Source organism: Galeopterus variegatus, unplaced genomic scaffold (genome assembly GCF_000696425.1).
Source record: "Galeopterus variegatus unplaced genomic scaffold, G_variegatus-3.0.2 Scaffold512, whole genome shotgun sequence".
NCBI classification, from domain to species: domain Eukaryota; kingdom Metazoa; phylum Chordata; class Mammalia; order Dermoptera; family Cynocephalidae; genus Galeopterus; species Galeopterus variegatus.
The window spans coordinates 583,352-596,180 of NW_007726623.1; the positions used below are offsets into that span (position 1 = coordinate 583,352).

The window sequence follows — 12,829 nt, forward strand, 5'->3', positions numbered from 1 at the left end:
TCATTTTAATCACTTGAAAATTAGGTGCTTGACTAGAATGCATAAAGAAATTTTTCATACCTTCTGACTTAATCAACGGTAAGATTGTGTTATACATGAGGTCTTCAAAAAGTTCATGGAAAGATTCATATTATCTTTAAATTTATTTTTCCACAAACTTTTTGAGGTACCCTCATATGGGAAAGAAAAAATTTTAAGAACCTGGCTTGTGTTATGCTGCTGAGCCTACCCACGGCTTCATAAAGTTCTTAAATATCACAGTGTTTTAAGGATTTTTGCTACAACGAATATTCTAAGTCTGTTTAGAAATTATAAATTATACAAATAGTTTTTTATTGTTATTTGTTTTTGCATTTATATAGCGCCTTTCCTTCGAGGAGCTCAAGGCATTTTTCAAAATCTGACAGTTTTCCTCACAACAACCCTGTGAGGTAGGTAGAGTGCATCAAGAACAATAAGATACTGATTAACCTGTTTCAGCATTTATAATGTTCTTTTATGTTAATTAATTTGAGGTGTCAGCATAAACACGAGTTTTAGAACATTTTGCAAACCTTTTAAAATAGTTTGGTCTTAGTAATAGTTATATTTTTTTAAAAAACCACTTGTACTCCATAACAGGGTAATTTTAAGAGAAACAAATCATTCATCAAAAGATCAGGAGTCACTCCATGGAATTAGCTGAGCACTGATTGCAGGACTCAGCCAGGTATGTTTTTGGTTCTTGTTTATTTTCAGGTCAAGAAGCAGTGAAGAGCTGTGGTTCTGTGACTCCTCCGCTCAGCGTCTACAGACTGTCAGTTTGGAGCTAAACTTTGTTCAGAGGGGGAAATGTGTTCACTTTGTTGCCTCATGGTTTTCTTGTTTATATCTTAAATATTTGAGCATTTTCTCTCTCTTCCTCTCTCCTTCCCCTTCTCCCTTTTTTCTGTTCCCCTTCCTCTCTTCCCCCCCTCCAGTCAACTCTTGATTGTACATGCTAATGGAAGGGCACAATAGTACAGCTAATACAAATCTGCAACTTTTCTTCATTGCCACAGTGGTCTCTTGGGTTTGGAGACAGAAAAAACAAATAGCAAGAATACCTGGGAAGTCAGTCTCTGGAAAGAGTGGGGAACAGGTGTGTGGGAGTGTGAATTCTACGTTTTTTTCCTGCCCTTTAGTAATAGCCAATTGTAAATGATATTTTTTATTTCTTGTACCAGCCATTGATCAGAGGTGTGGGAAGAGAAAGTAAATATGTTTGGTTTATTTAAAGTAGCAAAATTTGTATAAGAGAGGGAGAAGGCGGCATATTGATTTGGAAATGCCAAATACATCTTTTTCTTGCCTTTCCTGCTACCCCACCCCTAAATACTAAATTTAAAAATTCATATTTGCATTCATTTCTTCCACTGTATTGTGAGTATATAAGCCAGAGCTGTCTTAGCGCTGATGCTCAGTGGCAAACACAAGTCAAATCCTCTTCTAACCATGAAATGACACAAGAGGGCTCTCCCAGGCCAGATAATAGAACAGGAACAAGAAGGCCTGGGCAAAAGTCCCAGCTTTTCCATTAATTAGCCCTGAGTCCTTGGCAAACTATTTAGCCTTGTTGGGCCTTATTTTCCTCATTTGTGGAACAAGAGAGTTGTTTTAGATAATCTGTAAATTTTTTTCTAGCTTTAATTATTACGGTATAAGGATAGCTTTATGCAGTTTGTATGTGAAATTTAGAGCAATTGTTGAAGAGAAGAGGCAGGTATTTTTCTGTTCAATAATAAAAAATTTTAAAAAATTTTTTCTAAGATCATCAGTGACTTCTCCTTTAGCCCTTGTAGCTGTAACAGTCTTAAGTTATTAAATAATTTTTATCCACAGTATTTGTTATGATGGGATTTGACTTGAGCTATCAACCAGGTGATTTTTATATACTTCTATAGGATTACTGAAAACAACTGTCTCTTCTCCTGCCTGTGTACCCATAACCATTTTCTTCCTCCTTTTCCACACTGTCATTTCATGCCTATAGCAGTCAACTGTGACAGTAAGTTTTAATACTTTTGGGACAGCAAATTACATTTTAATTGATGTAGAGGTTCTTGCTAGTGGGTAGCAAGGGATAGTTTGGGGGGTTTTGTTTGTTTGAAGCCATAGAAATCAGGAAAGCAGAGACAAAAACCAGCATAGGAACAGTGCAAAGCAGAATATTACTAAGTCAAGAGTTGATTATATTTTCCATTGGTTTTAGCATATAAATTATTTGGCATCATGAACAAAGAGTAAACAAAACTAAGGTTATTTGAAAGGCATTTTTAGGTAGAAAGGAATGTGTTTTAGGAAGTGTAGAACACACATAAATAAAGCCTGTTAAAAAATAGTCAATGACCATTCCAGGTCTGTAGCTTATTTTTCCATAACGTTCTTAAGAGCTTTAGGTGAATTTATCCCTGACTCACTTTATTACATGTTGAGCCATGTAATTATTTTAAAAGAGGCTGGCCAGTTGGCTCAGTTGGTTAGAGTTGGGTGTTGATAACACCAAGGTCGAGGGTTCAGATCCCCTTATCAGCCGCCAAAAAAAAAAAAAGAAAAGAAAAATTTAGAGTGTCACCACTGGTCACTTCCACATCCATCATGCAAAGATTGCTTGGCTCCTTCGTCATTTGTAGCCCTGTCACTTAACATCATGGATAACTTACTGCATTTGCTCAAATGAACCTGTTGCTGTTCTGATATGTACAAAATGTGAGTTATCTATTTCCCACCATTTTATATTTTATATTGCTTGAAGAGTTATGCCTTAGCTAACAGCTGCTTTGTTGTCTTATCTGTCCTTCATATGCAAGTAACCCTGTAGTGTAGAATTGCCACAAGAATGGTGTAGATTGGGTTTCTTAGAAATCTTGACAAAATCAGTAGTGATGGCCACAAATAAGAAGTTTAATATGGACATTTTGATGCTTTCCCCAGTTCTGCACATCTTTAGATTATGTTAGTGGTGGTTCTTGGATACTATATTCTGGCAGCCTACTTAAAGACATTCTGAATTGCTTAAAGGACTTGCATTCATCTGTCTATGAGGGCTTGTGTACTAATTGATTGAAAATGGGAAATAAAATAGGGTAGTTTCCATTTCTTCATATGATACCTCTAGGATGTGTTTGAACTCTCAGATAGTTCTGCTTAATGGTTGTGAGAGTCCAGTGTTACTGAAATGAAGTTTGTAAGATAGTAAGTTTCTAGTGGTATCAGTGTGCATTACTGTATCTGAAGTCTTCTAGAGATCCTGTCTTGTAAACAGTGTTATACCTGTTCTGGACCTCATGTCTTCCCTTTTCCTGGTTCTAGTTCTTTACTATTGTTAGCCACCTGACCCTGGTCAACTATTTTAATTCCTCTTCTTTCCCCCTCCTCCCAATTTCCTATGGGGATCTGAACCGTTGACTTTGGTGTTATAACACCATGCTCTAACCAGCTAAGCTAACCAGCCAGGCTTTTCCTCTGCTGTTTAGATCCTCTGCTTAGATTTCTTTTCACTCTGCCTGCCTTTTTATTCTTTCCTGCCTGTAGTACTGTGCTTTTTCTTTAGAAAGCCAAATTCACCACTTTCTTCATTGCCAATATTATTGTCAACTCCAAAACCCCCTCCCAAACAAATCTTGCACCTTAGTTATAATTTCCATTAAAGTGCTATATAGCAGTGCAGTTTTTACCATATTAACATGCATTTGCATATTGATGCTTTAACTGTTTGCTGTATGTATATGTCTTTTATTCCCAATTAAATTTTCCATTCAAGAATAGTGACTTTGTCTTCTGTCTCTTGTATTTTTCACCATACACAGCACCTAATCAACAATCTTTGGTGAAATATTGTGGCTTAAAATCTTACTGAAATGTTATGAATATATTTGTGACAGCTTATCTAGAAAAAAAAAGTTCTGCTGAATAGTTCCTTTGCTGGAGTTTGTATTAGATCTTATTTCAGTTCTAGCATATATGGTCTATGAGATGTGACGTTTTAAATGTTAAAGATACATAGTTCAAATATTTTTTTCTCCTGTGCTACTAATATTTTAATGTATTTTATTTGAACAGCAATCTGTAATTCCTTTTTCTGTTGGGTGTTTTGTTTTAAAAACTAAAAACTTTATTTGGAAAAATTAGCCAAGTGAAATTGACATGAGAAGACATTTTGAAATTAAGATCTGAGTATCTTTAATCATAGTACACATGTTTTACTGAGAACACAGCTTTAGAATGAGGGGCTCGCAAATTTAAATCTCAGTTGGACCATGATTCTATCATGTGTTAACATATGCCCAGCAGTATAATATTCTGAAGTCGTTATGGCTGGTTTTACTATTAGAAGTCTTCTAAAATTCTACCCCAGCAGTTTTTCCTGTATCACCAATATAGTAGTTTCACTGCCATAGTTGTACTTCTTGTTTCTGAATGTAGTCATCAAAGATCAATTTGACGTGGCTGGTTAGAACATCAAGGTGTGTTTCAAATCCCGTTGGAATGCTTAGTTTGGGGTTTTTATTATGTGCATAGAGAATGTTTTTGTTTACAGCATGATTTTGTTTGCTTCATCATACTTCTGAAACTCATTGCCTTGCCCTCTTCCAGCTTGATTCTGCATGCTTTTAAAAAGTCTTGTCATCCTAACTCTCAGGTAGATGTGCTCTATTCTAGATCTTTCATTATGTACCTTCCAAAGTAGATGACTGTTCTAAGCCTGAATCAGTCAGCTTTTGTTTCAGTCATCTGGTTACCTCACAGTTAATGAGATAACAATGAAACAAAAATATTAAAATACAGTTTGAAGAAAGAGAAGTTATATTTTCGGGTGATCAACATTACTTGGATAGTAATTATCAAGATTATTGGTTTTTTTGTTAGATCTTTGCTCTGGTGACCATGGTTGCTTTCAAGGTATTACCTCTTTCTCAAGATCTCTTAAGGTGGATCAGTGGCCCAAGGATTTTGGCAGATAACTAAACTTATTTTGATTTCTTTCAGATTTCGGCCTATTAAAGGAAGGCAAGAAGAACTAAAGGAAGTAATTGAACGTTTTAAGAAAGATGAACACTTGGAGAAAGCCTTCAAATGTTTGACTTCAGGGGAGTGGGCACGGCACTATTTTCTCAACAAGAACAAAATGCAGGAGAAATTATTCAAGGAGCATGTAAGTTTATTAAGAAGATTAATATTATCCTGTTTGGGTAAGAGCAGTAAACTAAAGCCTAAATGTTAGTGAACACTGAAATTTTAAATTGAGTTTTCATATAACTGATCAGTATGAAGATCTTGTAACATTTAAGATCATTTGGATAACTATCAGAAGAGAAAACTTTGTCATTTGGAAGTGAAATTCATTGAGAACTTTTATAGAAAAACAGTCAAGCCATTAGGTACTCAAATATTTTAAATTTTAAATTTTATAAAAACAAAGTTTGTTATTTAATGATCTTACATTCTTTACATTGTTGCTGGTAGTTTGCTTTTATAGTTCTGAGAAAGTCTAGCAGGATAAATAATTTAAAGTTATTACCAAACTTTTTTCCTGTTTTAGGTATTTATTTACTTGCGAATGTTTGCAACTGACAGTGGATTTGAAATATTGCCTTGTAATAGATACTCATCAGAACAAAATGGAGCCAAGATAGTTGCAACAAAAGAGTGGTAACTATTATGCTAGTATAAACCCATAAAGTAATTTTATTTAAAATTTTCTCTTACATTATTATTAAAGTACTAAGAAATTCAGTAAGGAATGAAGGCAGAGTTACCCTGAAGGAGCCAAGGTAGTGTCATTGCTTTGGTCCAGTGACTGGAGTCGAGAAGATGAAACTAGATGTCTGTGTTGAACCAGATCCCATGTCTAGGCCAAAGTGCTTTTCTTTTTCCCTTTATTGAATCTGAATGCCTGCTCAGTGACAAGATTGATGAAAGATTAGGGATGCCAGGATTAGATAACCTAACTTCCAGAGTCAGTCCTTTACTGGCCTAGAAGAAAGGTTTGAGATGAAGTCTTAATGATCCTAGGAGTTTTATGGGTGGAAATGTCCTAACACATTACCTGCTTAAAAATACATATATATATATATGCCAGCTTCAATAAAAATAGTAGGGTTGAGCCCAGCTAGGAGGTATAAAAGCCATAGATGAAAGAGACAATATGTGACTGTCTTTTCAAATAATGTTTGTTCCCTACCTTATCTCTCAGGAGAAACGTAGCCACTCTCATATACCTACCTCTCACTATTACTTTCTTTCTTTCTTTTTTTTTTTTTTTTTTTTTTTTTGTGGCTGGCCAGTGTAGGGATCCAAACCGTTGACCTTGGTGTTATAACACTGCTGTAACCAACTGAACTAACTAACCAGTCAATATTTCTTATAGCAAAAATTTGGGGGGTCAGGTATCTGAAAATGGAAAGAGCAAAAGAGCATTACTCCCACGCTTCTCAGATGGGTATGTGTACATGATTGTACTCTGCTTGCCTCAGGATGGTATTGAGCCTGCTAACTGGATCCTGTGGCTCCCCATTTTGCAGATGGGTATGTAGGATTGAGATCTAGGTTGCCAGAGTTGTATTGTCCAGTACAGTAGCCACCAGCCACATTAAGTCCTTGAAATGTGCATAGTTGGAATTGAGAAGTGCTGTGTGATATGCACACGAGATTTCATTTCTCACTGATATTTCTTATATTGATTACCCGCTGAAATAGTATTTTTGGATATATTGAGTTTAAATATATTAAAAGTAATTTCATCTGTTTTCTCTTTACTTTCTTACTGTACCTGCAAAAACATTTAAGATTACAGGGCTGGCCAGTTAGCTCACTTGGTTAGAGCATGGTGTTGATGACACCAAGGTAGGTTCATACTGGCCAGCCACCAAAAAAAAAAAAAAGAAAAAATTGCAGATTTGGCTTGCATTAGATTCCTAGTGGATGATGTGCTCTAGAGGGTGGCACCACATTTCCAGGTCCTCATGTACCTTTACTGCTACTGGTCCCTGTCTGCTTCATCCAGTGACCAGCCAGTTTAATTCAGTGCAGCAAGTATCTGAATTCTTTATTCCTGCAAAACACTACACTAGAGGCTGCAGGGGCCTCAGACACATAGGTAGCATGGTTCCTGTCCTGGAGGAGTTTCCATTCTCTTGTAGGGAAAAGGCAGATACATAAGTAACCATGTACAAGGCTGTGGGGCTCCAAGAAGGAAGAAAAGATACCCAGCTATAGATCCAAGTAAATCAGCTAAAATTTTAGTACGCTGCTAGGTCTTCTCAATTTCTGGTATTTATTGGGCAGACTTATTTTATTAAAAGAAGCCTTATTACTTATAATTACTAGTAATTTTTAACACATCACATATTTTAAATAGGAAACGAAATGACAAAATAGAATTACTGGTGGGTTGTATTGCCGAGCTTTCAGAAATTGAGGAGAACATGCTACTTAGACATGGAGAAAACGACTTCAGTGTCATGTATTCCACAAGGAAAAATTGTGCTCAACTCTGGCTTGGTCCTGCTGCGTTTATAAACCATGGTAAGCTATATTTCTAAGGTGTTAGCACTAGTGTTGGGCAGTCCTGCTAATGATTAGAATGACCTTATTAAATTCAGTAAAACCTTTATTTTCCTTTGAAAGAGAGTTTGAAATAGGAATTCTTTTTTCACAAACTTATTAAAATAAATATTCCTCTAATTTAACTTGAGACCTAAGCTTCTAACAAAAGTTGTAAAATTATATGGAAAGCTTATTTCAGATTTCTGTAATTGTTCGTGTTTCAGATCTTATCAAGTTAATTGACTTTTATCTTTTGGACATTTTTCAGATTGCAGACCTAACTGTAAGGTAAGCATAAAAATTTTATCTCAAATATTTTGTTTCTGCTTCAGGTGTAAGTTTTGTAATGGGTTACTTTATTTCAGTTTGTGTCAACTGGCCGAGATACAGCTTGTGTGAAGGCTCTGAGAGATATTGAACCTGGAGAAGAAATTTCTTGTTATTATGGAGATGGGTTTTTTGGAGAAAATAATGAGTTCTGCGAGTGTTACACTTGTGAAAGGTAAAGTATTCAGTAAGATTTTTGGCTTTAACATTCTTTTAACCCTCTGATGTTTATGGGCACTAACTCACATAATCTATCATTTAAATGCAGAGAGTCTTCTATGTTCTGCAGCATAGCGCCCAGTACAGTTTGTAGAAACAAAATCAAATGATACACTGGCACCTGTCCCTTTAAAATCTTAATATTACCAGCTGGTTTTTTTATGAGTTGGATCAGAATACAAATGTGCTTAAAGATAGAATGGGTAGTGGCTTACACACATACACATGCAGTGCCAGAGTGGAGTTGCCCCCAAAATGGCAAGTGAAGTTCATCGCTGGTAGTCATGTAAGAACCCTGACGTTACCTTGCATGTTATTGAGCTGTGTCCTTCAGAATTTTTGTTTTGATGCACATACTTTTCACAGCTCCTAAATTCTGTCTGCTGCTGAAGAAGTAAGGAACCTCTTTTTGTGACCCATCAGGACTCTAGAGTCCTTACAGAAATTCAAATTTGCCTTGGCAGGACTGTCAGTTCACACTACTACTCATTGTAGTGACTTCTGCCTACAAGAGCTCTGCGGAAGGAGCTTCACAAGCTGGTGCAGGAAGGCTCCTGTTGCAAGGTAGTGCGGACTACACAGGCCACACAGGGAAGGAGACCTGTGTTAGCTGAGCCCATTTTGCACATCTTGCACTGTGCTAGGCACTTTGCTCGCCAACTAGTTCAGTCCTCACAGCTGTCCTGTGAATGAGAGAGAGGTAATAACATGCCACATTGCGAGTACAGAAGCTTAAGTGTCTGGGCTGCCGTCAGCCTAACTTCAGAGTCCTCACTTTTTCCACTTCCTGTTGCTTTTATAGGATAAGCAAGTTATCAGTTTGTGCCAATTCTCTCACTTAAAACACCCAGCCTCCAGCCACCCAGGCTGTTGGAGAGCTGGGCAGATTCCCCAGTCACCATTTCCCTCCTTTCTGGGTAGCCAGGGATCTCCAGCTGTGTAGCAGGCAAGGGTGGAGTCGTAGAGTCATAGTGCTACCCTTTTCTCCTGTGGCACTAGGCTTCTGGCAGTGATGGGACTACACAACACCTATTCTTTTTTTTTTTTTTTTTTTTTTTTTTTCTTTTTTCGTGTCCGGCAACGGATCGCAACCCTCAGTGTCGCGCCCGTACCGGACCAGGACCAGCAACGGGATCGCAACCCTCGGTGTTGCGCCCGCACCTCGCTCAGCCAGTGAGCGGGAACCAGTCTGTATGTGGGATCCGAACCCTCGGCGGGAGCACCGCCACACTCCCAAGCGGTGCACTGTAGCAGTGCGCCACCGGGCCGGCCCACATAAAAAGATCTTTGAATCCACAAAGCTGTTTAATTATAGTTCAGTCATGCTTTAAAATTATTTTATAGAGAAAACATAATGTAACAGGTAAGTGCCTGTAGTATGGAGTTAGACTGCCTGAGTTGGAGCCTTACAGCTCTGCATTTTTTTAGCTGTGTGATTTTGAGCAAGTTAATCAGCTTCTTTGTTCCTTAATTTCCCCATCTGTAAAAGGGGGATAGCATTAGAAGCTATTTCATAGGGTAGGGCCAGCCCATGCCTCACTCGGGAGAGTGTGGTGCTGATAACACCAAGGCCACGGGTCCAGATCCCGTATAGGGATGACTGGTTAGCTCACTGGGTGAGCATGGTGCTGACAATACCAAGTCAAGGGTTAGGATCCCCTTACTGGTCATCTTTAAAAAAAAAAAAAAAAAAAAAGAAGCTATTTCATAGGATTGTTGTGAGGATTAAATTTATTTCACATAAAGCATGTAGAACAGCACAGAATTAATACACAAATGTTAACTATAGAATTATTTTGTTGGGCCGACCCGGTGGCGCACTGGAGAGTGCGCCGCTTGGGAGTGTGGCGGCGCTCCCGCCGAGGGTTCGGATCCCATGTGGAGACTGGTTCCCGCTCACTGGCTGAGCGCGGTGCGGGCGCAACACCGAGGGTTGCGATCCCGTTGCCAGTCCCCGGTACGGGCGTGACACCATGGGTTGCGAACTCGTTACCGGTCAGTAAAAAAGACAAAAAAGAATTAAAAAAAAAAAGAATTAATTTGTGGTTTCTGGTTTCCCATTAGAATATAATCTCCATGAAGGCGGGGACTTTTATCTCTTTCGTTTACTGCCATGTCCATAGCATACAGAACAGTACCTTGTACATAGTAGGTGCTTGGTAAATATTTGCTAAGTGGATGAATGAATAGAGTAAATAAATACGATAAATATGTTTTGGAGGCTTTCCTGAAAAAAATCTAACCACATATTCAGGATTCCAGACCAACACTGAAACAGCTCTTATACTGGTTTAGAACCACAAGTATGATTGCATTCATTGGGCAGATTCGTTCTCTTTCTCTACAAGGTTAGTGTGAGGAATAGATGGAAGCATGCAAATCCTTTTTAAATGAGACAGCATAATACAAAATAGTAGGCACAGCTCTTCTCAGACTGTTTGAGCAGTTTGATTTAAATGTTAACTGTATATATATTCTTGAAACTCTCGGGAATGCCACATTCTTTCTGCCTTTACAGAAATTAGCTGGGAGGACAATACTGGTCAAAGGAACTCATTCAATTATTCATCAGTTATTCACTGAACAGTTACTTTATGTTAGACCCAGGACATGCAGTATAATAAACAAGTCCAGCACAGTGCCAGTGGTCAACGCAGTGCAGCCAAAGGGCCACAAACATACAGGGTGAGCTGAGAGCTGGAGGGTGAGAAGAGGTGACTCAGTGAAGAAACGAGAGTGAATGGTGTGCAGAGATCCTGCATGGAATCTCCAGCGTACAATTGAAACACATTTCTGGGCCATGACTATACTGACACTTCAGTAATTATAATGTGTTCATAAGTAAGTACTGCAAATTTCACTCCAGAAAATTGACTTAAACAAAAGGAACCACAATATTAACTGTAAAGACTTAAAACTCAAAAATATTACTTTTTCCCCAATTATATATAAATTGTTTGATATTTTATTTTTATTTTATTTTATTTTATTTTATTTTATTTGTCCTTTTTGAGACCAGCCACACCGCGCTCAGCCAGTGAGCGCACTGGTCATCCCTATATAGGATCCGAACCCGCGGCGGGAGCGCTGCTGCGCTCCCAGTGCCGCACTCTCCCGAGTGCGCCACAGGCTTGGCCCAAATTGTTTGATATTTTAAATATATTTTTTGAAATCGGTCAAAAAACTTTTTTTTTTTTTTTTGGCAGCTAGCTGATCTGGGGATCCAAACCCTTGACCTTGGTGTTATTGACACCACACTCTAACCAGCTGGGCTAACTGGCCAGCCCTGGTCAGAATTATTTTAAAGCTTATATGAAAGTATGTCTGATGATAGCCAAGAAAAAAATTCTAAAGAATAGGGCTGGCCAGTTAGCTCACTTGGGAGAACATGGTGCTGGTAACACCAAGGTCAAGGGTTCAGATCTCTGTACTGGCCAGCCAAAAAAAAAAATTAGGAAAGACTTGCCTTAACAGATATTAAAAGTTACTGTGAAATAATTGTGACCAAAACTTGAAGGTATTAGCCCAGAAATGGACAAATAGATAAGAGGACATGAATAGAGTCCTGAAATAAAGGGAAGTGTATGTGAGATCTTTTTTTTTTTTTTGTCCTTTTTGAGAACAGCCGCACCACGCTCAGCCAGTGAGCGTACCGGCCATCCCTATATAGGATCTGAACCCACGGTGGGAGCGCTGCAGCGCTCCCAGCGCCGCACTCTCCCGAGTGCGCCACAGACTCGGCCCTGTGAGATCTTAATACCGCATATTGGGAAACTATTTCTTTGATAAATGATGTTGGTATAATTCATTGTGCTTCTGAAAGAAAACAAGTTAGACCCCTATATCACATCATACACAAAATAAACTCCAGATGTATTAAAGATCTAAAAAGACACGATGTACTGAAGGAAAATGAAGTACATATATGGCAAAGAGTTAATATTCTAATAACAAAAAGCTCCTAGAAGTTCATAAGGAAAAGACAGAGTTGAATAGAAAAAGGGGCAAAGGAGGAGGAGATGCTTCACAGAAAAAGGGGCCATAAACATGGAAATTAAAACAAAGTTAGGTATTCTTTTTTTCACTCATCAAATTGCAAAATTTAAGAAGTGTAACATACTGCTGAGGTGGTGGAGAAACAGACATTCATAGGATGCTAATAGGGCCAAAAATTGCTCTAACCCTTGGGTACAGTAATCTGGCAATATTTATTAAAAATGAGCATACTCTTTTACACCTGGCAGTCCTGTGTTTGAGGAGAGGAATCTATCCTATAGAGATATAAGCACCAATTAGTAAAGATTTGGTTTGAAAAGCAATGTAATACAGCACTGTTGGTGGTGGGAAGCAAAAAAAAAACCCACAAGTTTCAGTAATCACGAATGAGGAATGATTGAATAAATTACAGAACATTCATTCTGTGGAAATACACAGCTTTCAAAACATATGTTCAGGGGCCGGCCCGGTGGCGCACTGGATAGTGCGCCGCTTGGGAAGCGCGGTGGCGCTCCTGCTCGAGGGTTCGGATCCCACATACAGACCGGTTCCCGCTCACTGGCTGAGCGAGGCATGGGGGCGACGCTGAGGGTTGCAATCCCGTTGCCGGTCCCCGGCCCGGTGCGGGGGCAACACTGAGGGTTGCTATCCGTTGCGGGGCGGGGAAAAAGAAAAAAAAAAAAAAAAAAAAAAAAAAATGTTCAGATTGATTTGTCTATAA

General features: G+C 38.5%; 1 protein-coding gene across 5 annotated transcripts in view; it reads left to right on the forward strand.

Moving 5' to 3' along the window:
• SUV420H1 (suppressor of variegation 4-20 homolog 1 (Drosophila)) overlaps positions 1–12,829 on the forward strand; it is a 47,466-nt gene that overhangs the window by 20,340 nt on the left and 14,297 nt on the right. For 3 of the 5 annotated variants that reach the window (XM_008569570.1, XM_008569573.1, XM_008569572.1), the window contains exons 4-9: positions 363–431; positions 5,008–5,173; positions 5,561–5,670; positions 7,379–7,545; positions 7,835–7,854; positions 7,932–8,068. In XM_008569570.1, coding sequence (XP_008567792.1) covers positions 363–431; positions 5,008–5,173; positions 5,561–5,670; positions 7,379–7,545; positions 7,835–7,854; positions 7,932–8,068 — 669 coding nt within the window. The remainder of the gene's footprint in view (positions 1–362; positions 432–5,007; positions 5,174–5,560; positions 5,671–7,378; positions 7,546–7,834; positions 7,855–7,931; positions 8,069–12,829) is intronic. The other 2 variants (XM_008569571.1, XM_008569574.1) reach the window with 1 other exon arrangement.